Source organism: Ambystoma mexicanum, chromosome 1q (genome assembly GCF_040938575.1).
Source record: "Ambystoma mexicanum isolate Mex_15411 chromosome 1q, UKY_AmexF1_1, whole genome shotgun sequence".
Taxonomy (NCBI): Eukaryota; Metazoa; Chordata; class Amphibia; order Caudata; family Ambystomatidae; genus Ambystoma; species Ambystoma mexicanum.
The window spans coordinates 226,843,753-226,871,577 of record NC_090922.1 but is presented as its reverse complement, the minus strand read 5'-3'; the positions used below and the strand labels follow the sequence as shown (position 1 = coordinate 226,871,577).

General features: G+C 43.3%; 1 protein-coding gene across 1 annotated transcript in view; it reads right to left on the bottom strand.

Moving 5' to 3' along the window:
• Nucleotides 1–27,825, bottom strand: part of LOC138521181 (CD209 antigen-like protein C) — a 307,261-nt gene that overhangs the window by 237,253 nt on the left and 42,183 nt on the right. Inside the window, exon 2 of the mRNA XM_069633806.1 lies at nucleotides 25,437–25,547. Coding sequence (XP_069489907.1) covers nucleotides 25,437–25,547 — 111 coding nt within the window. The remainder of the gene's footprint in view (nucleotides 1–25,436; nucleotides 25,548–27,825) is intronic.

Here is a 27,825-nt window from a genome sequence, read left to right as displayed (position 1 = left end):
ATTGAAAACACGAAAGTGTTACATATTTTAAAAAAAAACACCATAGACCACACAACAGAGGCAGGACAACCAGAGAGCATTCCTGTATGGACGCGTTTCGCGCTATACACAGCGCTTGTTCACCAATGGGGGGAGGGGCTCAACATAGTATAAGTAGCAGTGTAAGTCCCTTCATAGTTTCTACAACTCGGCAGATGGATACATGCAAAGATGAAACATTGGCAGACATCTTGTAACATAATGCCAAAGTGTTCACATCTAAAAACAGAAGCATGATGTTGGGACATAACCCAATCACAAACAGACAGGGGTAATGAAATTAGTAAAATCACCCGAGCTAAAATGTATTAAAAAAGTCAAAAATATCATCCAGTTGCATAGATTATAAGACCAGCTGTACAAAATAAAACCAACCAGTGTGAATGCTGAGTAGCATTGAAATAATGGCAAAATGCAACCGTTTTCTGATGACATGATTAAAATTGTATAAATGAGCCAACATCATCACCCAATTGTATCGATCATAATGTAAGCAGCACAAGATAAGAGCAAAGTGCAAGTGCTAGATAGCAGCATGGTATTAGCAAAGTGCAAGTGGTTGATCGCAGCTTGGTTTTGGCAAAGTGCAAGGCTTTGATAGCAGAATAAAAATAGCAATAAGTTGCAAGTGCATATAGTCAAAAGAGCAACATAAAGCAACAATTAAAGCACAAGTGCTTAATTATAAAATAGCAATCGATAATAATAATAAATGATAAAAAGATCTAAAGGCTCAAAAAGTGCAATTGTCAATACAAAATTTAAAACCTCAGAAAGCGTAATTGCAAGTGCACTGCAGCAACCGGACAACATATGACAAAGGAGATGACGGGAATGCCCAAGGTCAAAATTGGAATACTTATTAACAGCAAGCAAAAAATGGAATTCTGTCATATGGTTGCAGGTGTTACGAAGCATCAAAAAAGATGTTAGGCCAAAACAAAATAAATAAGCATAACATTCAGACCAAAAGAGTAAAGAACACTGCATGTACCAAAGGAAACCTAGAAAGAATGACCATGAACCATCCAAAAAGCCCCCCATTGAAACAAGAACCAAACAGCAAATCAATGAATGAGAACATAGATTATAAATGAGAAAAAACAAACCTCATAATGGCAATTGAAGATCTAATACAAGTGCCAGAAAAAAAGTGGGCAAAAAATACCTCAAACAGACACTGCCACTGGACAACAGCTGCATATGACCAATGTGTAAAATTCAAAAAAACATGCACGTAATACCACAAGAAATGACACTGAAAAGGAAAAAACCCTGATAAGCAAAAGAAATTCTCCATAAAGACCAATTTAAACTCCCAGGAAGGTATAAAACTCCTCGTCGACATTGTGCCCATTGGGTGTCTTGATGTCAAAATCCAATATATATTTGGTTTACAGCTACCGTAATTTGAAGACACAGTCACCACCTCTGGGGTTCTTGGTCACATGTGCCACTGCAAAGAAAGTGAGCAGCCGAAAGTCATTATCATGTTTCTCTTTAAAATGCTTGGCCATTGGGTAAACTGGGTCCGAAGTTTTTATGGCCCTTAAGTGTTGCAATACTCTCAACTTCAATTTGCAGGTGGTGCTCCCCATATACCATTTCTGGCAAGGGCAGCATAGGGCATATACCACAAATGATGTATCACAGGTCATTAGAGGCTTAATATCATGATGAATTGAAGTCACTGGGTGAATGAAAAATTTCTGTATAATAGCATGTACACAAACTTTGCATTTTGAACATTTTGTAAACCCCAGCAGGGGAGCAGCAAGCCAGCTTGCAGCCTTGGAAGTACTCGGTAAAGGTGATAAAAAAACTGGATACCAGTTTGTCCTTAAGAGATGACGCTCTTTTGTATGTGAGAGTAGGTCACGCAGGCAATAAAGAAATAAGATCCTTGTCCAGTCTTAAAATGCGCCAATGTTTTTGGATAATTTTTCTCACTTGACCAGATGAACTGTCATAGGTGATGATAAGACGAGGATCATCATTAGAGGCACACTTAATGGGTCTATTGCCATGTAACAATTCATCCCTTGATAGGGCACGTGCCTTGTTATAGGCGGTCTCAATGGGCCTCATTACACGGACGGCGGTAAGGGTTAACGGTCACTGTTAATGGCAATGGTGACCGTTAACCCTTACCGCCGTAGTACGAGGTCCCTTAGCGGGTTGGTGCTCTAACGCCTGCTTTTTGCAGGCGTTAAAAACCAACCCGCTAAGGGACCTCGGAGCTAATTACGGCACCGCAAAATTGCGGTGCCGTAATTAGCGCCTTCCCCATTCCCATAGAGCCCTATGGGGCAGAAATGGGAATGGGGAAGGGCAATGGCGGAAGGGGGATTTACCGCCCCACCGACCTTGGGATGGGGCGGTAAATCCCCTTACCGCCAAGGCGGTGCCGGTAATTTACTGGCATGGTCCAGGGTGCTAATAGCACCCTGGATCACCGCCTTCCGTGTAATGAGGCCCAATGACTATTTTGGCATACCCTTGTTTTAAAAAGTCTGTAGCTGCTAAAGCACAAAACTTATCGAAATGTACTACATCACTAGAGTTGTGACGATACTGAATGAACTCCCCATACGGAATACTTTTCTTGCAGCTCGGTGGATGGCTACTGCTAGCATGCAAAGGTAAACCAGTGTTCGAAGATTTTTTATAAAGAGAGGTATGTATACCCGAGATGTCGATATTAACATTGACATCCAGGTACACAATTTTAGTCACACTGTGTGCTTCTGTAAAAATCAAATTCACCCGATTGATGTTAATATGCTTAACAAATAATAACCATTCCTTTTCAGTGCCCTTACAAATAACAAAAATGTCATCTATATACCTCCACCAAGAAATAATCTGTGTGGGAAAATGAACAGAAATCAAATCAGACAATGATGTGGCCTCCCACCATCCCATCATGAGATTGGCATACGAGGGCGCAAATGTACTGCCCATCGCAGTGCCTCTCATCTGGTGGAAAAAAGGGCCCTCAAACAAAAGAACATTATTGGTCAAACAGAAAAATAACATTTCCAAAATCATTGTGGTGTGACTCAATAAGTTTAAAGATTGTGAGTCCAAAAAATGCTTGCAGGCCCTCATTCCAATATCATGATCAATGGAGGTGTATAAAGAAACAACATCCAAAGTGGCCAAAATAAGACCCTCTTCCCATGGAATATCACTAATGTGTTGCAAAAAATCCTTGGTGTCACGTACATAAAATGGTAAAACTGAAACAAACAAAATCAGAGTCTCATCTATAAACTGTGCCAAATGTTCTAACAGTGAACCACATAAAGTGACAATGGGTCTGCCAGGTGGATGTGTTGGTGATTTGTGTGTTTTTGGAAGAAAATATATTGTGGGAATGGTAAAACAGGAGGGAACACGAAATTTACAAAGATCCTCATCGAGCAAACCATTTTCCAACCACTTAGCACATAATGAAATCAATTTCAACTGAATTTCAGAGAAAGGATTGGTCGTTAGAGGAAGATAACATGAATGATCATGAAGTTGTCTATTTGCTTCTGCAACAAAACTAACACGATCCTGAAGAACAACATTGGAACCCTTGTCCGCTTGTTTTATCACTATGTGGGATACATTTTCCAACTCAGACATAGCTTCATGCTGAGACAGGGTAAGGTTTTGTTTATAATTAAACGGGGAACTTCTGCGTAGTTTTCGAAGGTCGCTGACACACAAGTCATGAAAAGCTTTAATGCAGCCACCATCTGGATTAGGTGGATTAAATCTAGATTTCGATTTAAATCTAGTTCAAATATCCCAGCTCGGATCAATATCAAAATCAGAAAAGTCAAAATTAGAAGGATCAAAAGAATCATCATCAAGGGAAGCCAGATCAATCAATGCGGGAATGTCAGAAATGCAAAGATTAGTATGACCTGTGTCCAAAGTCCGTGGCCTGACATTGTCTTGATTTATGGCAAAAAAACTTTTTTAGTTTGATCTTGCGGTAAAATTTATCAAAATCAAGTCGTGATTCAACATAATCAAAGGAGGTGGTAGGACAAAAGTCCAAACCCAAAGATAAAAGTGCCTTTTGGGAGTTGGTAAGAACATGAGAGGAGAGATTTATAATCTGACAGTTATTCATAGTGGGTTTCATTGTTTGGCTCCAGAGCGTGTTGATCTGCCCTGTTGCTCCATTTTTGAGCCGTCTCCCATGCTGGCCTCGGCGGGCTTTCTTCCCGCTGATTGTTTGAGACCTCTTCCTCTGCCTTTGCCCCTTCCACGACCCCTGACACATTTTTGGTTTATGTCATCTTGGCACAGGAGTCGCATTTCTCCTAAAAAATGCACCTTATTACAGGCTCCTCATTTTCTGAATTGGAAACATCTGATTCAGACGAAATGATTCCAACTTCCAAAGGTTCCAAAATTAGGGGTTGCTGTTTGGTAATTTTACGTAAAGGGTCAAATCGCTTGGCAAATATAAATACTCTGCCAGATTCACAGTCTAGTTTGTCTCTGATGAACTTTCTTTGCTTTTGTTGCTTGATCTCATCTTCATAATTAATCAATGATTCGTAGCGTATTTGACCAGAATGGTCAGGGAACAAGCTGAGCAGTCCTTGCTGGCTCCACCCCATTCCTCAAGCATTTCTGCATCCTGGTCCTCAAATGACGGTGTAGTCATGATGCGCAGACCTCTAGGTACTCGACCAATATCTAAATAATTTTGTAAGGAATGCTCCTGCCACCATTTAGATATTTCTTTTTTGCGTAATCTTTCTATGTCTTTAAGCAAGGTTAACTCCTTACTAATGTTTTCATCTTTTTTCTTTTTGGCACTGATAGCATTGCCACCCAATGGCAATGTTTGTTGCTCACTATATAGATCTTTTGCCTGTAATAGGCGAGCTGCCTCTCTAGTGTCCTGCATGTTATAAAGTCAAGGCGGAAAATATAAACAGTAATATAAAAAAACTGGCAAGAATAAATAAACGGGACCTCTGACGCCACAACTTGACAAAGCCAACCTTAGGGAAAGGTCAATCTCGCCAAAGTAATAACAATGAAGGTTGGTGTAGGAAGAGGAACTTGTGCGGAAAGGACAAGCAGCACTATGCCCATTAGTGCATTTTGGAGGCTAACCAGACATGAAAAACAGCACCTACCTGTGAGCCGTGCTGCATGCGTCCTCCAGCGCAGACTGAACCGCCACAAATGGTGGGGTGTTTTCACTCCAGCACTCCGACGGGGGCTGCTGTCACAATCCAGTACACGAGCAGTACGCCACGAGCGGCGTCAGAAAAGCTCTCAAAAACGAAAGTGAGACAGAACGCGCTGAAGACCAAACACAGATCCCGGTGCAGGTTAAGCATGGAACGCGCCATACAAATATCAGACAGAAAAAAAGGAGAGGAAAACCGCCATGGAAAGGACAGTTTAGCCTGCACTCCAAGTCAAGGGGCCTCATTGCGAGCCTGGCAGTACAGAGTGAACGGCGCCGTAAAAGGTGCCGGTGCTGTTCACTCCCTACAGCTGCATTACGAGGTCCTCTCGCGGGACCCAGGAAGCAAAGCCTGGGAAAACCAGGCATGCTTACCGGGTCCCGCGAGGGGAAGAGGGAGCAAACAACGGGCCATCTCGTAATGGCCCTTTGTTTGCTCCCTCTCCCATTCCCATTCAGCCCTATGGTGGCTGAAATGGGAATGGGGAAGGACCGTGTCCGGGTCCTTGGAGGGAGGAATTACCGGGCCTTCTGAACTCGGAATGGCCCGGTAAGTCCTCATTCCGAGTACCCGGACCCTGACGCGATTTCAGCAGCAGCCATGCCACCAATGCCACCAATAGCGGCATGGTTACCGCTGAACCCGTAATGAGGGCCAAGGACAAAAGCCGGAGGATCCCGTTTGTAGAGAAAAATAGCCACAAACTTGAAGTGAATAACTTACATGTTTATTGAAAACACGAAAGTGTTACATATTTTTAAAAAAACGCCATAGACCCCCCAACAGAGGCAGGACAACCACAGAGCAGTCCTGTATGGACGCGTTTCGCGCTATAAACAGCGCTTGTTCACCAATGGGGGGCGGGGGAGCTCAACATAGTACAAGTAGCAGTGTAAGTCCCTTCATAGTTTCTACAACTCGGCAGATGGATACATGCAAAGATGAAACATTGGCAAACATCTTGTAAAATAATGGCAAAGTGCTCACATCTAAAAACAGAAGCATGATGTTGAGACATAACCCAATCACAAACAGACAGGGGTAATGAAATTAGTTAAATCACCCGAGCTAAAATGTATTAAAAAAGTCAAAAATGTCATCCAGTTGCATAGATTATAAGACCAGCTGTACAAAATAAAAACAACCAGTGGGAGTGCTGAGTTGCATTAAAATAATGTCAAAATGCAACAGTTTCCTGATGACATGATTAAAATTGTATAAATGAGCCAACATCATCACCCAATTGTATCGATCATAATGTAAGCAGCACAAGATAAGAGCAAAGTGCAAGTGCTAGATGGCAGCATGGTATTAGCAACGTGCAACTGCTTGATAGCAGCATGGTATTGGCAAAGTGCAAGGCTTTGATAGCAGCATAAATATAGCAATAAAGTGAGAGTGCATATATATGACTAGAAAAATACATCAGTTAAAAGTCAAAATAGCAACATAAAGCAACAATTAAAGCGCAAGTGCTTAATCATAAAATAGCAATCGATAACAATAATGAATGATAAAAAGATCTAAAGGCTCAAACAGTTCTAAACTTGTCCAGGCTATCACAATGTGTTAGTTATTGTATAAGGGTTTCCTTTGTTGCCTGATATTGAGTTCTCACCACGGACAATCATGGCATTAAAAAAAAAATATATATATATATATATATATATATATAGACCGAGCCAAATGTATATGCAACCATGGGCCTCATTACGAGCCTGTTGGTCCGGAAATAAAGGGACACCTTTTCCGGACCGCCAGACTACGAGAATGCTTGCAGGGGCCGATGCCCCTGCAGGCATGGTTTTCACATAAGCACTGCCACTGTTAGCTTCTGTGTCCCCAATCCCATGGAGTCCTATGGGACTCTACGGGAATGGGGACTTACAGTTCACGCCGCCTGACACCCGAGGCCGCCGGGACTTGTTGTCCAGTAGCACCAGGATATCAGGCGACAGAAACAGTGTTATGAGGTCGGCCGCAACCCGCCGGTAGCACTGGCAGGTTACCGCCAACCTCGTAATGAGGCCTCAATCATATATTTATACTTTCTTCTCTTTTCTCCTAGCCCCTCCCTTTTCATTCCTGGCCATTACCTCCCTCCTACATTCCTAGAAATATTACTTAAACAATAACATATCCTTCAACCCATCTCTTCAATCCATTGAGGAGGTCGCCTCACAACACAAGTGGGCCTCCTTTTAACGTCCAAGGAACAATGGATTTCCTTATCACAAATATCTTCAGTTACAATGTAGCCATCAAAATCTTCAAAGCTACTTATGTCCATTTCACTCACATTGGAATCTTCACTGAACTCAGAATTCCCATTTGTACGATCAGCTGATGTCGAAAAAATCTTGAAGAAGGAAGAATTCCTTGTGATTTGCTGACCTTCTTGTTCCGCTGAGATCATGGACCCTTGAATGTTCAAAACAGTCCAGAGGTGGGCCCTTATTTAGCCAAGGTTATCTCACCAACACAGAGTCACTTTTGTGAGCTTGCCCGGTGTCGCTCTTTGTCTCCCATCAGCGTAAGTCTTCATCGTTTTCTTGGTGTACGCATCTTTCTCTGGTGAGTCTTTCAGACTTTCAGCAGGTATACCTTCTTTGGGTCTGTAGGGTAATCTTCTTCTATTTTCTCAATTGAACATCAGCTCAGAGGGACATGCTCCAGTTGTGCTGTGTGGGGTAATCCTAACACTACCCCTCACCAGAGACGGTTGCAAATATAGAGCAAGATACTGCGCGGATAGAAATCAATACCATTAGCAGCATAAGAAGAATAAGAGACCAAGGTACAAGCACAGGTGCCATAAACGCAGACCGAATACAGATGACAAGATAGAACACAGGCCTGTATAAACAGGCAAAAGTAACCAGCCTTCTATTGCATATAAGAAATTAGACTTGCAAGAATAAAGAAGCTCAAATACGGCTGTTTTCTAAAAAAACAGCATTTGTGAGATGATACCTAAGGGGTTCCTGTGATTTGATTGCCACCATTAAAGACATATTTTTGTCCTGAAGATGACCATGACATCAAGAAAGGATGCTAGGGATAGCACCTAATGTGTTCGAAAAGGCCGAAACATATGGAACATACGTAGACAATCCTTTTGGTTGGAAATAGAAAACGTTAGACCAACGGAGACCACAAGAAAGGCCTCTTGAAATCAAAGAATTCTGTGACCTCGATAGTATCTAGTGTACATAAGAACTATGTCACGTACTAACCCCACCTTCTGCAAAATATTCTTATGAAGTAGTTATGGGTTTATTTTGTTTAGAAGTGTCTATAACAAAGGACACATAAGCAATCTTAATTGTTTTTATGGTGATGTATAATAATATGAATACATTTTGTTGTATTTGAAATTTTGAAGAGAACATGTGATATCTAGTTACAATTTCTGTAATAGAAAAACTGGTGTACTTACCAGGAAAAAAAAGTGGATATTGAGAGGGGTAGTCACTCTCACTATTTTATTTTGCATATATATTTTCCCTATGTGAGACCGACCCCCCGAAAACAAAAAATAGGGAATAACCCATATAGTATTACTACCATCCCTCAATAAATGACATAGAGCTTGCACCAACACGCCTTTGGGGATGTGACATCTCTGTTTGGTCCGCTTGAGGTTTGCCCTTAACTTTTCTATTGTTCCACTGGCCAATGGCCAAAACGGAGTGATATTCTTGTGATGGAACCCTAGATAGTCTACAAACAGAGCAAACTCTTGACTGCTGAAAGGTGGACCATTGCCCGATTCACAACTCGAAGAATGCCATACGCAGCTAACATCTTGTACAGGGCTGGAATAATTACATGTGATGCAGTTGATGTTACTATTTGTAGATCTGGATACCTGGACCATTCCTCCATTGCTACTAAGATGTGTGTCCCTTTTAACAGGGGCCCATACAAATCAATTACCACTACATCCCATACAGTTGATGGTAAAGTGGTCATTTGTCGAGGCTCTGGAAATGCATGAGGAGCTATGCTTTTGCAGACAGAGTAATTTCTCTGTTTCTTCCAGCAACAAATCCATTTTATGGAACCACATCATCTGTCTAAGCAACCATTTCGTGTACACAATCCCCCGGTGGCCTTCACGAGCCAACTGAATTCCTTTGCTCTGTAGTGTGGAGGGTATAACAATCCTGCTGTGTTTTAAAATGATGCCTTGCATCGTGACAGACAACTCATCTTCCACAAGTGTGAATGTCTTCATCGCAGCTTGTTCTTATTTACGACATGTACTGGTATTGACCAGGTATGTGCTTCCACTTTCCAGACTTGATACAGTCCTTCACAGCTTGGAGTAGCCAATCCTTGGATGATTCCTGACAGATGACCTCCATGGGGAGCACCTGAGGGCATGCGTGATGAGATATATAATTAATATATTCATCGGCCTTTGTGACCTTGACTTCATTTGAACCTGCCAGTGGATGCCTCGGGAAATAGTGAGCCCAGTTATTGTCTTTCCCAGGCACTTGAGTAATGTCAAAATGGTATTCTTGTAATAGTAGTCCCCATCGTGCTATGCAGCGTAGCATTTTTGTGTTATGCTTGCCATGTATCGTGATAATGCTTTAGGGCCTGTGATAGTGGTGAATTTCGTGCCATCAAAGAACAAATGATAGTGTTCACATTCCCACACCACTGGAAAACTCTCTGTCTCAGCTTGCAAGTAGTTCTTTTCTGAATCACTAAGGCTCCAACTTGCATATGATACTATGTGTCATGGTGATGAGAACCCTGTCCTGTAATGAGTCAGTGTGGCCCCTAGTCCTACAGGACTGGCATCCACTTTTAATTGATTGATTGATTTAATTTTAATAGAGCGCTTCATCGCCCATAGACCTCAAAGTACATGAACAAACAAAACAAGAACAAATAAATGACCACGACAAGAGGAGAGATAAAATCCGGGAAGGTGAGAGGGAGAAGCATATCAGGCCAAATATAGTGACTAACCAGGTCAATGTGCTCAGATCTGGATCATAATAAGTTATGCATATGGCTGACGCAATGCGTTCTTTTATCAGGTCAAATGCATGTTGCCATTCTGAGGACCACAATGAATTAATTTCCTGATTTTGTGAGTAGTGGCAGAGGCATATTTGGTTCAATAACTCGCGATTCCCAGAAAAGATCAAACATCAAACACATTGGATGGGCTTGGAGTTGACACAAGTGCTTTCACCTTTTCTGGGTTCGGTTGCAGTCCTTTGTCGTAGAAGATGTGATCAAAGAATTTTAGAGTTGATTTGTTGAATTCACATTTTTCAGCCTTGAGGGTTAATTGAGCCCTCTTCCAGTGCCATACAAACTCTGTGTCATTTGGCATCATGCGCTTCTTGAGTTGCCCCAAAGTCCAAGATGTCATCACTATTTTTGAGACATTGCGGTATGTGTTGTATTATTTTATGAATTTCCATTTAAAATATTTTCTCTACCGATGAAACACCAAAGTGGAGGCGTTTCTATCTGAATAAGCCTAGGTGGGTGGAAAACGTTGTGATGTATCAGGAAGAACGATGTAACTTCAGTTGGTGATACCCTTTATTCGGATCAGGTTTTGAAAATAGTTTTGCTCAGTGCAGTAGATGCATCATGTTGGTTAGTCGTGCTGCCAAATGTCTTTCCCTCTGGATGGTTTGATTGGCGGAGTGCATATCTACGCATAGGTGAATGTGGCTGTTAGCGTTTTTCTTCGGCACGATCGGAATCATCTGTGTGTTAGGGCCATGAACTGGTACGATAATGTCTTGATCTAGTACATTTTAAACTTCCTGTTCAACTTGATTTGTTTTTGTATGTTTAACGTTATGCCTCAATAGTAATGAGTAACTGGTTTTATGGATTCATTTATGTGTGAGTTGATTTGTCAGACGTTTAAACTTCACAGACCATGGAAGATGGATGGAAATAATGTCATAATCATTTTCTTTTGCATCCAAGGTATGAGCAGTCATGAGACGTTATAGAATGTGTATAAAACCCTTTGAAGGGCACATTTAAAGGTGAGGTCATAGCCTCCTCAGACATCCACTTTTAAGATATACATTTCCAATTGCGCTTTTTGACATTTGGAAGTACAGGTTGTGGAAAACACACCTTTGCATGCAAGAGCAGCTTGAGAGCCGTAAGGGTATATGTCTATGTTGGCAGGTCGAAGGAATGGAGTATGACATCACAGACTACAATAACTGTGGCTCCCGTAGTGATAAGGAATTCAAGTGCATTTTTGCTGAGTTGTAACAATAGTGTCTGAATGTGCTCTATGGCTATGGGGTTTCCCAGTGCAAACACATAGCCGCATTTTCTTTTGTCGCTAGAATCTGATCCTTGGTCTTGATGAGGCGTGGTTTCAATATACCAAACCTTCGGATTAATTCGGCATGATTGGGTTCATTCTGGAGAGCTGCAGGTGCAACTCTGGGATCTATCTGTACCGTCTTTCTTATGAACGATACTGATGTGGTGGAGATCACTGCCTTCCATCTGGAGATTGTTTGCAAGAATTGTTGTACGACATATGCATTGGTCTCATGGGGCAGTAGACACTCATTTGTTTGTGTGAGAGTTCAAGGTATATGTTCTGCACACTGACTTGAAATGGTTTTCTCGCCCAAATGTGTTGCATGTGTTTCCGATTGATGGAAATTCACATGCTTTTCGCGGTCGTTTCTGACTTCGGTGTCGTGTTAACTTAGCATACCTGTGCTATCGGATGATAGTTTATTTTCATTTTGTCCATGAGCTCTACCTGTACTTCACTGGCCATAGCAGATTTGAGCATGACTAGTATTTTGTCAAGAGTTCTGGTCTTTTGCAGTAGATTCTTTCGAAAAAGAGGAGGATTCACACCCAGCAATGATTTGCGAGCAGAAGTCTTCTTCATTGGAGTAATCATCAAATTTGCAATGATTTATGCAAGTAAACAATCTCATTTTGAAATTATCTATTGTCTTTCCTTCTTTCTGATGAGTAGAGTTTAATGCATGTCACTCATGATGTCAATGTGTTGGAAAACAATCACTTTCTTGGTGAGTATTATAATAATTAATTTTGGTTTCTTTGTCGCTTCAGTAAAGATTCACTGTTGTGTTTGCCCACCAGTAATAGTATAGCTAGGAGGTTGATCTTTAGGTTTCATGCGCTAGGCAACGATGAAACTTTACATTTTTTGCTGTATTTCGTGATAATCAATACATAGTGTGTATCCAAAATCAAAGTGTACTTTGTTCAGCAGGTACATCCTTTAAATTTGTCAAGAGAAAACTCTACATGTGTTTCACCACTATATGTGGTTCCTCAGGAGGTGATTAATGTTTATGAAGATTTGTATACTGTTCATATGTTTGTTGATCAATCCTGCCGCTTTTGTTTCACCTTCAGTCTTCAATGAACATGCAGCAGGGTTTTTGCTCAGAGATAGACAGGGTGGGACCTCACCCAAGCACAGGCAGCACACGGCCCAACACCGCTGACACACATGGAATACGGTGAGGGACGCGTGGCGGGACCGTCACCGCACGATGCCCCGTCTCTGGAATTACCAGTAGCACGGGCACCACAGAGGCACAGACAGCACATTCAGGTTTTCAGATCCATCGTTGCCATTGCTGAGTGTTTACAAGGGAACATCATGCCATTAAATATATATGTATGTGACTGAGCCAAATGTATGTGCAACCATGACTTTATTCCTTCTTCTCTTATTTCCTAGCCCTGCCCTTTCCGTTTCTGGTCGTTGCCTCCCTTTTGACTATAGGTGCTAGATCGCACACAATTCTCCTATAAAGTATTAAAAATGTTATTTTTTTTAATTAGAAAAATGTATTGGTGCAGGTATTAATGTATCCACTAGCTACAAACCCCATACATAGAGACATACAATTGTTACAACAAAACATTTGGTGTAAGCAATAGCGCACTCTGTCAAAGGAAGTATCCAATAGAAATATACAACTTAGAGTAGTTCTCACATGGAAAAGATGTTTATAATCGCTTTGAAAGTAAAGATAGTGTAGCTATTTCAGTGTAAAATAAACAATTCCTAAAGAAAACAATTCTTAAAGAAAAGGTAGTTAATACATCCAAAATGTGAAGTATCGTCAGTTTTTCACTAATCAAAACAAACTATCACTATTTCTAGCGTTTAAGAATTTCAACTTGAGAACAATATCTGCAACTATCTCGACACGTTATCGTTTCTGGGAAATTAGTGAAAAACTGCGGATACGTCACATTTTAGATGTAGCAACTATGGGGGGGAAAATGTCTTTAAGAATTTTTTATTTTAGAATGAACCAACTATATTATCTTTACTTTAAAGACATTATTAAAATCTTTTCCATATGAGAACCACTCTGTGTTGTATATTTCTATTGGATTCTTCGTTTCACTGAGTGCAGTATTGCTTACACAAATTGTTTTGTTGTACCAATTGTTTGTCGTTACCTCCATTTTGCCACATTCCAGGAAATAGACAGAGGAGATTACACCTGCCAATTTTTGTGCATTCCCTTTTCTACTGTTGCCTTCGCTTGTAGTACCACCTTGCCTCACGAGGACCCAGGGCGCTCAGCCATTGGCCGACATTTTTAGTGGGGTCTGCTGAAGCCTCTGTAGTAGTGTTAAGCCTCTGTAGTAGTGTTAAGTGTAACGTGAGGGCAGGGGTGTTGCTAGGTTTGTAAAAGATCCGGGGCTACGCCAATGTCGGGACTGGCGGGATTCGGAACTAGCTATAGCCTTTTAGTTGTAGCCCCTGAACTTCTGTCCGGGGCTACGAGCAAAAGACCCCGGGAATAGCCCCCTGAGCCTCCCCGCAGCAGCGCCTCTGCGTGACGGCAATGTGGATTTTGTTGACATGCACATAGGCCTTGCTCTGCATCATTTAGGTCAGTGGGATTTGGACAGCTGGAGAAAACTTAGACTGCTCTTTTTCTTTCTAAGGTGTTCTCCTTCTGTGCATCGCTCCCTTCCAGCCCCTGTGGTGCTTTAGAGCCAGCTATGACCATAGGGAGGTCCTTCCCGTGATCAGCTGGCTTCATCCTTTCTTTTCTTGGGACGTGCACGGGCAGGGCGGGGGTTGGGCAAGTCATTCTAGGATAGCCTGGATAAGCCGTTCCACCACCATACTGAAACCCAGTGAAATTGCACGCTGGGCTTTCCTCATAACTTTCAGAGGCTAGTTGGTGTAAAACCCTCTTCATGGGATTTAGTTTTACCCCAAACAAAAGTCTCCTTAAAATGCTCTCTTTTCTAACAAATCCCTCATCTGTCGCTCACTATCGTCCAGCATTAGCTGGAAGGGAATTGGTGAATATGTTGGTATAAGCGCTGTTCTTTTTTTTTCTCTCTCTCTTGCTGTGATGATTTTCGCCCAGTAGGAACTTTAAGGCATTTGGACTCTGTGATCATCTCAGCAATGCAGGGTTTTTTTCATGCCCACTGTCACTATTGCCTTCCAGCGTCTCAGTCATCTTCCTTTGGCCCGGAGCCTGGGAGCCGGGGGGCAGTTTAGGGATCACTCCAGGAGTTCATGCGAGAGCAGAGGGCGAAGTGAGTGGGAATTAAAGGCTATGGCGTTCCTCTACGTTTTGGGGAAATCCGCCCTCATTTCCTCACGTTAGGCCACCCAAGATGGCAGGCAGGCAGGGACACCTAACTTCTCTGCTATTGAGGATTCGAACCTGGGCCCTGCTGGTAGCACTCCAGGGACACGCGATTGAGCTGTCGCTCATGCTGGGTCGCTTCTGCTTATTTGAAAAGATTACTTGGAAGATAGTGCCCCTTCCCAAGCCACGAAACACAACACCCTGCTCGGCAGTCATCTGCGTTTTTTCTTCTGCAATTAAGCAGGCACTGCTGCAGGCACAGCTGTTTGTGCAGGGATAGGGTGTCTGGCCATTGTCTTGGGCATTTCCTTTCATAGGTGCGAATGGTCTGTGATTGGATAGGGTGGGGTGCATGAAGCTGCATGATGTGGGGGACATGACTGAAACTAATGGCGGTCGTTTAAATGCATTTGCTTTCGCTGTGTTTTCTTCAGTCTTGATAGTGTTGTAAAACAAAGCGTTATGGGCTGGAGTGGAAGTGAGGTAGGACCCAGCTGTGGGAGTTGGATTCGGGGTGGGGGGTTGAGGTTGAGTTTGGGGTTGGTGAAGTGCGTGGCATTGGGAGGAAAAGGTGGCAGGGCAGGGGAAACTAAGTTCCACTACTATTACACTTCGACCCCTGCGCGAGATAAATGATTAGTTAAATACAAAGGGGGAAAAAACCACATCAGAACAATAGAGTGAAATAAAACGCAATGCCCTATGCTAACATGTGCTGTCATGCATATGGACCACATAGTCAAGCTTGACAGGAGGAAACCTAGCATGTCATATCCGTTCTTCAGTCAGCACGCCCTGTGCGACAGTCATCGCGCCTGAGAGTACAGCTACCACGTTTCTCCTTGCAGAGATGGCTAGCTTTCATAGGACGTGTAAAAACAGCACTGAAGAAAGTGGGGGACTCTAACATATGGTATGGGAAGTGACGTGACAGGTAGTCAGCATATCTTGAATTAAAATATTCAAATTACATTCAGTTTATCTTTCCCAGTTGAAGAGTAAAGGGCAAACAAGCAATTGCCAAGGGAACACATGTTCCGATAATGTTGCCGGCTAAGTATAACATGTGTGCCCCTTTTATACCCAGGAACATGTAGCAAAGCATATCCCTATGGCAGACTGTCAACATGAGACAATTTGTAGGATAAGAGATTGTGTGGTCTTGCGGTTCACCCTCTCACAGCCACACCAGCTGCAGCACTGTTTTCTTCAAGTCGGGGCAGCAAAGTATTATTATTTATAGTTTCTTGAAAACACTAAGGAGGGAAGGTGTACCCCCCTGGAAAAGTCAGCAATACGCTGCCTACCTGCTAGTTCCCTCAACTTGTCCCCTGACATAACCAGTGAACTCTCCAGAGCCAGAACCCCAAACATGTGGTGGGCAAGAGTAGTAGTATATGGCAAAAACAGCCTCAAACTGTGACGAAATGACTACTGCTCTGAGGGACTACAGGGAGGAGTGGTGGCTAAACCACCTACTCAGCCCCACACTACTCGAAAATCAGTTGTGAACCCAACAAAAAAGGTGAAAAAAGCAAAGCCCAACAGGTATACCTCCTTTGCCTCTTTTGGTAGCGTTGGCTGAGGGCGGGCTATATCTTCAGGAGGGATGTGAGGTGATAATTGTAGCAACCCAAAGAGCAATCATACCTATATTCCAAAAGAGAACACTGTCCAATCAAGGTTCTATACAATATAGACTTTTAATTAAACAATAGAAATTTAAATAACTAACTAAAACACAAGCCAGAACCCACCCCTGTAAAGAAACACAGACAATGTAAGCTGTTGAAGAAAAGCACTCTGGGGAGATGAACAGGGTTATTCAGGAACTCAATTAGCACAACGTCAGTGTTCAAGAAACTGTCCTTTAAGAAAGAAACAGAAAAGGGGTGCTTTGAAGTAAATATAGTCTCAAAAAGTGGACCATGAGGACAGGGCCACTTTACAATATTTTTTCATATTCATTTTCGGCTCAACAGCAATGTGCCAAGCTTTTCGGCATCTAACCAGGAGCATGGACGCTTTTGGTATCAGCTCGAGTCCAAGTTGTGGGACAGCGGTGGCAGCGCCCAACCTTGCTTTACTGTTTATCATCTGCATCAGTTTGCAGGTTGAAGGTGCTGGGAATGGCAGGTAGTGTTGGTTCAGCAATCCTGAAAAGCTCAGTGACTCAAGGAAGAAAGAACCAGAGACTTGCCTTCAGTGTAAGCACGCTCGGCTGGCTCAATATGGCATCAGAGCATTGTAGCGCTGTTGGCTGTGAGTTCAAAGCAGCTGATGACCATGTGGTGGCATCGAGAGGGGATGCTAGAAGACTCAGTGGTTCTCAGATGGGGAGACAGTGGAGCTTCGGCATAAGTGTTGAGTGAACCTGTAGATATAGAGGCTGTCTGGCATTGAGATCAAGAGGATTCTGGCATTTCCCTTGCAGCAGCTTACCTTGGAAATCCTCGAAGGTGCCCAAACCTCCATCAAAGAGGTTCAGAGATGCATGGAAAGCCAGGGGTCATTTCCTTGATTCTGTGGGTTACAATTCTAAGGGCCACAGAAGATGAGGCCTCCTGCTGCACTGCCAAACCTGAAAGCTTGGCTGGCACCCAGAGGGTTTCCTCACCTTCAGTGAGAGGATCCTGGTTCCAGTGCAGACTCTTGGAAGTCTTTGCTGAGCAGCAGTCAGCCCCCCACTGTTCCCAGGTTATGGTTAGGGAACACAGTTTTTTCTCTGCCATGGATGCCATCTGTTTTCACCTCCTTGTCAGAGGAATTTGAAATGGAGTGCTCTCCCAACAAAGATCCAAAAGTGTATGCTTCTTTTTCTAAGAGTCCATTCAAAGAACGAGGGAGCATCCCTGTCCTTTTATAGGCTACAAGTGATTAGTTCAAAGCAATCCTACTATAAGGGGGCCAATCCATGTGAATATATCAAGTGCCCTTTGCCTTCTGACATAACACTCAGATTTCCTTGATTGCAGGAAATGGGGAGCAGCGGGCAGGAAAGGGAAAAGATCCATAATAGACAGCAAGGTGGGTGGACGCTTCTCTAGGCCAACCTTCCCTCTTGGTTACTCTAACACCGCCCCTTCCCATGCCAGCTTGCTTCAAAGACATTACAGTGACCAACACCCAGGTATGGGTCTAGCTTTGTTACAGCAGTGCTGTCTATGAAGCATGCTCCCAGGAGGCCACCTGGGAAAGGTTTCTATGCCCTAGGGGAAGGTATATCCCTTTCTACTGTAGAGTCGAAGCAGGCAGCATATTGGCTATTGGTCCACAAGGCAACTGTGGAAACATTCAGGCTAGAAACCAATGCACATCACAACTATCTAACAGCCGCTTCTCAGGAACCCCTGGAGGCCCCTGTCCTCCTACTCTTCCTAAAGAAATCCTATCTTCAACCTGTGCCAGCAACATCGCAATATCCATTATTAACTTGTCTCTCAGATCAGAGACCTTTCCGGCAGAATTCAAGACCTCGAACATCAAACCCCTGCTCAAAAAGCCAACCCTTTACCCCCTACTACCGACCAACTGTAGACCAATCTCAAACAACTGATTCATAGCTAAATTAAATGACTGAACAGCCTACACCCAGCTATGCCTTTGTACAGAAACCTACCACCTCCTTAACCCTGCCCAAAGCAGATTGCGACACCTATGAGGAAATGAATTGTGCCTAGTCTCCATCTGGGACGATCTCAAAAGAACGTCAGACTTTGAAGCTTGCGCTCCACTAATTCTTCTCAACCTCTCATCAGCCTTTGATACCATTGGCCACCTCACCATCACAAACAGATTCCACTCTCTCGGCATCAGGGACGCAACTCTGAAGTGGATTTCCTGCTTCCTCTCCAACAAATCCCAAATAATACACATGCCTCCCTTCGTCTCGTCTCCACGCCCTGTTACACACGGCGAGGCAGAGGGTTCCTCTCTCTCCCCTCCGATCTTTAACCTCTAACTGAGCTCTCTTCCTGCTCTCATTCACTCTCATGGCCTGTCCTGCTACAACTATGCAGATGACATCCAAATAGTCTTCAAGATCCCGAAGGACCTCCACCTCCCGGGAATTCGCATCATGCCTCACAGAAATCGACCACTGGATGACTGCTAACCACCTCCATCTCAATTCTGGGACAAAAGAGATAATGATCTATTGGAAGACTGTCCTCTTCCCCCAATCTACCCATGGCCGCACTCACTAGGCCCATCCCCCTCCACCTCCAACACAGTAAAAAAACCTTGGATGCACTATGGACTCAAACCTGACGCTATCACATCAGCTCAGTGACAAACACCTGCTACCTATGCATACGCATTCTCCGACACATCTTCCTCTTCCTGACCCTCCCACACAGAGTCGCTGTGATTGTGTCTATCGTCCTCTCATGCCTAGAATATGCTAGCACCCTTTACATGGGGGCCACAATCAGAAATCTCCTACAGCTACAAAACATTTCTGAAAGGCTCCTTGTTGCCCAAGGCCCTAGAGAACACATCATACCGACTCTCCATGTCCTTCATTAGCTGCTGATTGGGCAATGATCCACCTTCATGGCAATGTGCATAACCCCAGAGAACACATCACACCCACTCTCCATGTCCTTCATTGGCTGCTGATCGGGCAATGATCCACCTTCATGGCAATGTGCATCACCCATCGTGTGCTGCACAACATAGGACTAAATATCTCCAACACAAACTCACACCCTATAGGCCCTCCAGAAACCAAAATTGACCAGAATAGGGGGTTCCGCTTTCTCAATCTAAGCTCCCAATATCTGGAACTCCATTCCCACAGAGTATCATCGTGCTTTCCGGGAAAGGCTCTCAAGACCTGGCTCTCCCTCTCTGCACATTGACTGACTTAGTCCAACTCCTGGGTGACTATCATCCTCAGACAAGAAGGAGGGACACGCAATGAGACAACAAGGAGATACCTACCTGCATGCAAGGGACTCCAGGCAAACCTAATGATACAAACTGCATGGCCTCATAATAAATAGATATAAGCCTTGATTCACTGGTACAAATAGCACTCCACCACAGTAGAACATGCTGTATCCCTACCGGGGCACATCCACCCACCTACATCTGCAATAATCACTACTCGACTCCACGAAACATTCCTCTGCCAATAGTGCGCAGCTGAGTCCTACAAAATAATTCGGTCCATCTGTGCACATAATCAGGCAACTTGACTCACCTACTTTCATGACAGTCCACCACAGCACCCAGCCACTATCCAGATCTCCATGAAGCTTTCAGGGACTTAGCCATCCCTGACTACTTTGTGCTGGCTAAAAATGCACACACGAATTCTAGAATCCTCCTCCACATCCAACATTTTGGACCATGGGCATTAAACCCACAGCGCTTTGAGGCCATACCAATGGCGGTAGGTGCTATACAAATGCCATATAACATAAAATAAGATAACATCTGACCCCTGCTCACTGAGTTAAAACTGGTGTGATATTATACTTGGGTGCTTTTATCAGTCACCATGCCACAACCAGTCATGGTTTATATGAGAGATTGACCTGTCACCAGACTGATTAGGGTAAGCAACTACTATAATTTAGATGAGAGGTGTCGAGGTTAAGTTGCAATCTTTACCTGTAGTGACTTTGTTTGTAAGCAGCTGTCAGGGATGTACTGGTGACCTTTGAACCTGCTTTCTGCCACTTTTGAGATGGCACTGTCAGGTCATCGACTGTTCACTGCAAGGTACATATGTTGTAAGGAATTCATGGTGACAACAGTAAAGACATACATAAGTGATCACAGTTCAAGGGTGTTTATTGAACTATAAATGCATGGTGGAAAAACACCTAAACTAAACCTAAGTCTAGGATGGGAGCAAGCGTCAACCATAAAATGAAAAATAAGGCAGTCCTAGTGGCATTGCGTCAAAATAAAAGGGCCTATTCTAAGGAATACCTATTTCCAATTCCTGACAACTAATTACAGAAAGAGTGTTGGATAGGGTATCAAAATAAAGAAAGAATTGTTCTCAAATCATAAGTCAGGATGTGATCACCTTGAGGTCTCCCTTCCCCACGTTTTTAGCAAGGCACCAGGTAGGAATTTGGAGCACTGCACATGCTTGAGCCTTCCCAGCACGAGCTGACAGTTCCGTATCAGATGTCAGCTTCTTCGATGGTTCAGTCTCTTTATAATGAAAAGTCTCTTGCCTTCGAGGCCTGATACTCTCAACAAACAAACACAAAGTTCTGTTCTAAGAACACTTTGGGTGTTGGCTTCATCCCTGGGTCCCCCTCTTCTGGGCACTGACTTTCAGGAACACTTTGGGTGATGGCTTCACCAATGGGTGCTGACCCTTCAGAATGCTTTGGGTGATAGCTTCACTCCTGGGTCCCCCTCTTCTGAGCAGTGACCTTTCAGAACACTTTGGGTGATGGTGTCAGACTTATTCAACAAATTAACAAAACAGTTCCTTTTTCATTGAATTTTAGGTGATAACGTTTCACCCCTGGATCTCCCAAGACCGCCTCGGATCCCCTGTTTTATAATTGTTTCTCACTTTCACAAATCTCCATGTCTTTTTAACCTGGTTGTTGACTTCCCTCTGCCAGGTTCCCTCTCACCGATTTCTACCAACAATTCCTCATCGGACTTTTTAAACTCCATTCGTTTTTATTACCATCCCGGGTTCACTCTTGCTAATTTCCACGATACACAGTTCATGTGCCCATTTTCAATATGCAGGATTCAATGTGCAGGATTCACTTCCCTTAATTTTCACAGTTCTCTGTCGGCCAAAGACTTTCTACAGTACAGAGGATTTTACGAGACCCCTGTATGACCACTTTGACCGTTCTTCACCTCTTCCCAAGGCCTTCTGGTTACGATAGTCTTTTTACCATTGGGTAATCGCCCAGAGTTTCCTGCTTGAACACCCACGTGGTGCCGGACTTCTATGTTGCTGGTTTTCCCCCTCTTTCCTCTATCGTATCTTTAAGTCTTTCAAAGTTCAAATTAGCCATTGGCCACTTTTCAGTTCAACACAGTTCAGTTTCTTATCGATTCTCCCCTTGACTCACCGGTTTTGATTAACTGCTTACCTTTCTTTTTCCTTGGAGTCAAGGTTGGTACCACCGAGACCAACCCCATTCCCCGGCTTGGTTATCAGCAAAGGAGGGTCTTGCGTCCTGTAGACTCGGCTGCAACACACAATGGCTATTGTTCATGGTCTTAGGTTTCCATCTGCAGAGGTTTCACGGGCCTTGATCGAAAAGGGCAAGGTTACTTCTCTCCTTGTCACCCTCTCGGTATTCGCCGGCTTTCACCTCCCCTTAAACTGCCATGCCGAGTTAGCTCTCACATTGTGCAGTCTGCCTTGCTCATATTGTGCTCTTTTGCTCCACCTTTTATCCCTGTGGGGGAAGGAAAGGGCCACCAGGTGTGTGTGATTCTGGTTAATTGCCTGACTCTGCCTGACCGTTGTGTCAGGAAATGTCAGGTAAACAACTCCATAAGTCTGTTGTCTCCGTGGGGTAAGACAGTGTTTGTGTTGGAAAGGGAAGGGTTTGGAGTGTCAGAGTATCCTACGGGATGGGATGGGTAAGAGGGGTTATAGGGAATTATAGCCTTTGTACTAGGGGGGTTGGTGACTTCAGACGGGTAGGTTTTGGAGGGTTTTTGAAATGAGTAGGGGGTTTGTGTGGCAAACGAGAATAGCTGGGATCGTAAAATAAATAAGGGGGATTGTGGGAATTGTAGTATTTAATCTGAGCAAGTTGGGATTGCTGGAAAAAATAATCAGAGGGACGAGAAGAAGAATGATTGGGAGAATTCGGGTAGTGAACAGAAAAAGAAGGATTCTAAGAAAGATGGTTTCTGAATGCAACAGGGTGTGTAATGGATTCACCAGAAGCGGAGGGGATGGTGGATTCTCGAAGAGGAAGTTTATCAGATGGAAGGGAGGTTGAGTTGATAAAGCCCGTAAAAGCTTTGGGGACCTCGTCTTCCTCGTCCATTTCTTCAGTATAGTACCGCGTCGCCTTTGGGTTAGCACTCTGATTACAACCTCGGGATCCCCCATCCTGTTGAGCCTTTCTCTCTCTTTTAAATTCTAGATTTGGGATCTGTGCAGATCGGCCCTTTATTGGACACCTGAATGTGGGTTTTTAGAGGTTTGTTATGTGAGATACCCTCAGGTATTTCACAGTATGCACTATAATTCTGGAATGGTGCATTTTGAAAAGGGGCTCTGATTAGCAGACCCCCTTTTAGGATCGGAATTATCTGCATTATTTGATTTTGATTAAAATAAATAAAAGGCAGGGCTTTCACGCCTTTGCAGATGGCAATCCCCTCCAGGCTAACAAACGCGGAACCATAAAGCAAAAGAGGGAAAAGATAGCTACAAGTATAGACAACGGGGCATGTAAAGTGTAAAGAGGCCCTAATACAAGCTTGTGGTTGCCCTGTGGGTGGTTTGATAATTGGAGCTAGACATGAGTCAGTATTATCTGAGAGGGGAAAGCAAAGATTTCCGTTACCTTGTGGCTGAGAAATTAAGGCGTAAAGTGTGACCCAGTTATAACAACATATCAATCCCTTCATTTTTTATTAATGAAGAGTCTGAGTCAAAACAGGGATTTATCGTATCATAATACAAGCTACCCCCTCCTTCTGTTTTTTTAATTATGCAACTTATGAATGATTATGCAGGCAACAATTCAATAACTGCATTCAAGTGTTCCTCCTGCAATGTATTGATTAGAAACTAGCTTTTTGGAAGATCCCCACATATGACTTCACACACTAGAAGGGAAATGGTTTATAGTCATTTGGTCGAAAACAAAAATGTCGAAAGTCATAATGTAGAAAAAAAAAAGTCGAAAAAAAAAAATCGCCTTTTTTTTCAATACATTTTTTTTCAAAATGGGGGGGTCCCAACAACCCCCCTTTTTTCAATATTACCCATTTTTTATACTTACCAAACCCAAAAAATACATATAAATAAAAAAATAATAGATTTGACTTTTTTTTCGACATTTTTTTTTCGACATTTTTGTCATTCAACTTTTTATTTTTGACATTATGACTGCACACCAAGGGAAATATTGGAGACTCGTTCTGGGTGTTTTTCAATGCACCTCAATACAATATATGAGGCTAGGACTTATGTCCCTCAGTAATTTAATGGAGTTGCGTAGGGGCCTATTATATATGCATATTTTCACGCTAAACAATGATTCTCTACTAGGCATATTTGGTAGATCATTGCATAATAGCAGCTGCTCTAGCCTAAGAGGTGTCTCTGAAATGTTTTACAAAGTATTTACCAAGAATAATTGGCAACCAGACTGTTCGAAGGCATACAAAATATTTTAATGTAAAGGTGCTATTGTGTGATGGGAGTCAGAACGAAACCATCGAATGGGGACAAAATTATTTGCAGAATTTGATACACAGATGTTCTCTTTCTATCACCGCAGACATATTTAATGCTTTTTCCCTCACCTAAATTGCACAGATTTCTTACGTTGCTTAGGTTTAACTTGTTATCCTCATTGCAAGCAATTAGTCTTAGGAAAGGAATAAGTAGGGAACTTAGGATAAGCAGAATCTGCAGGCCATGGAAAGCACCGGACACTTACTGAAGCAATATGCCAGCTTGAAATTCAACGTAGACACTTAGGAAAATGTGGAGACAACTTTGAATTACTTACCAGTGACCAATTCTGGGCTTAATGTTAGTGTGGCAAATCTGCCTCACTAACCATTGCTCTTATGCACTTTTGAAGAGGTGATGGATGCAATAGTTAATAAGGGATTATTTGTTGTTTTCAATTATGATATATATGTTTTATAGCATATTAACTTAATTTTAAATGTGATGTATCAGCGATGTTAAATTAAAGTTGTTTTTTAATTGTTAAGTTAATCAACTCTTATCACTCAAGAAAAAAAGTCAATAGCGTGCCGTGAGTGACTGCATCACTTGCGAAGGTCCACCCAACCCACACTCCCTCCGGCTGAGAGACAAATCCTCCTTATAACTCTTATCCCACACAGTTATTAGTAACTACAATCTCTTTTTAGAAATTTTACCTTTTCTAATATTTTTAGAAATATAGTTCCAAAAACAAAGGGCTAAGCAGCCCAATCAGGAAAAATGTGTAACTCTGAATTTTAAAAAACAGTCAATAATTAAAGGCAAATACGAATTCTCATATCATCTCACAATACAAAACTCAGAAGAGAGGTATAGTGAGGGGGTGTCCAAATAAAACAAAATGTTTTGTGTTTTTCCCATGTCTTAATAGGGTGATAGGGTGTTGTTCTTCTGTGTGAACATGATGTTCTGCAATATGTGTCAGCATGCTGCTCATTATCAATGCAGTCCCCTGTGAAAAAAAGTGTAGGTGGAATGGGAATGTTTAAAGTTAAGATATTATAAGCAATGCAAAACAAAACGAGATTTGAGCCCTTTTAATAACTTTGTAAGAACATGTGTGTATGCACATACAGAAATCATGAGACCTCCCTATAACCTCCCGCTACTTACTTTGTGTTAACCAGAGAGTGACTCCAAGAAGAATAATCAAAATGGCAAATAGGGTCACAATGAGGGCCAACACCTTCCAGACTCGTAGTTTCCTTTCCAGTGCTTTCATTTCTATAAAAAGAGATGACAAGATAATATGGCATCAGTGGTTGACCAATGCAGCATTCTATCCTGACATCGGCAATCCCCCGAAACATCACTGCGGCCCGCCTCACTGGGAGGCTTCATCCCATTTGCAGAATCCGTGCTTTGACCTCATTCACAACCGTCTAATTTTATACATAGAACCACCTCTTTTCATGGATCATTCATTCCTAGGACTGCTTTAAAGCACATTATTATAAAGGTAAGTGAGGGGGTGGATGGTTAAACGTAGTTTATTGGGCAACAGAAACCCCGGACCCAGCCAGCTACTCCAGCATGCCAACGGCTACTAGAACCTGGAATCCTGGGCGGAGATAAATAAGTGACGCCATCCAGGATTCCAGATGGCACACCAATACAACACTTCTCCCTCCCTTAATGTAACAACAAAACACAACAAGAAAGAACAATGCAAAGGATACACCAAACACGAAATGCACCAACACACCAGACACATACACTACGCCCCCATCCCGCACACACACACAGCACACACAGCACACACTAAAAAGTGGTGGGCCAGGAAACAATTACGGCCCATTCAAAACGTAATCTGTAAACCTAACAGGCACCCTTCTCTCACGAACGGGATAGCCACACCCTACCACCGACTCCCTTTCATCCATCTCCTGCTCTTGTGACTCTTCCACCGCTACTGCCTCACCATTATTCCTCCCATTATCAGTCGACCTCTCTTGTACAACGCTCGCCCCACTGTTACACAATCCTTGCGCAACACTGGCCCTACAATTATGCCCCTCCACCGCAACACAATCGAAATCATCTACCACACTACCCGCACCACTGACAGCATACGGGTTTCCCGCAATAGGCATCTTGTTCTCCACCTCACTGCCCACAACAACCACACGCCTCTTGTTCCATCTGCAACCATCCTCCAGCACTACATATCCCCGCCCCACTTTGACCAATCACCGGGGATACATGTATACACTGACCCCTTTGGGCACATGTCTGGGTTTTTTGACCTGCACTAGATCTCCCACCAACACAGGAAGAACCTTTCTACCCGCACTGGCTAACCCCGTTTTCTCCTGTCTCAGGCGTACCCTTGCTAACACTTCCTGCATGTCCACATCTGAACGTGCACCTCCACCAAGGGCAGACACCCTCAACTTAGAACTTGGCCTCCTGCCCCTCATCAACTCGAATGGTGAACATCCGGTGACAGAAGAAGGAGTATACCTATAAGCTAGCTGTGAGGGCCTCAGCCAAAACCTCCCCCCAACTCAAGCCATTATACACGGCCAATTGCACCGCACCCTTCACAAAACGGTTCATCCTTTCTACCAAACTGTTGGCAGAAGGATTGTACAATGCGGTCTTGGGATGACGTATACCCAGTTTCCTCATGAACTCCTGCATGTGCCCGGACACAAACTGTACCCCATTGTCAGTTACAATACCAGCGGGAATACCCTCCCTATCGAACACCTTATTAAGGAATGCCACAACCTTCTCCGTGGTCACACTTTTCAACGCGGTCACTTCCACCCACCTTGAGGTATAATGGACCAGGACCACCAAAAACCTTAAACCTCCTCCCAAAATGTCCATGGGACCCATGATATCAACCACCACCTTCGACCATGCTTCATCGGAACCTCCACTGGACACACAGGTCGTGCCCGGGGCAACTTACTCTTGTCGCTAACAGCGCACGGACCACACTCCTTTACTACCCTTTCAATTTCACTGTCCATTCCGGGCCATCAATAACACTCTCTTAATCTCCTTTTGTTAACAACCTCCCCAGGTGTCCTTCATGAGCCAGATCTGCTAGTCTGCCCTGCAAACTCATGGGAGGCATCAACCTCAGGCCCCTAGTGACACCCCACACAGATCCTCAGACAATTCACGCCATACATGACCATGATCCTTCATCAACTCTTTGCTCAAACTACCACCCCTTAAGGTATCTTTTACTTTGGTTAGAAAAACATCCTGAGTGCATTCCCTGTCGAATTCCTCCTTACTTATGGCCGGAAACACACCAGCGACCACAACACACTCCTCCTCATCACCCTCATTTGCACCCTCCACCTCACTCACTGAGCTAAGCAAACGCGACAAACAATCAGCCACAGCATTTTTGTTCCCCGGAATGTGCTCCACCTTAAAATTGTATTCTTCCATATCTACCATCCACTTCGATATCCTGGGAGAGGCATTCGACAAACCCTTGGTGGTCAGAACGTGCACAAGGGGTTTGTGATCAGTTTGC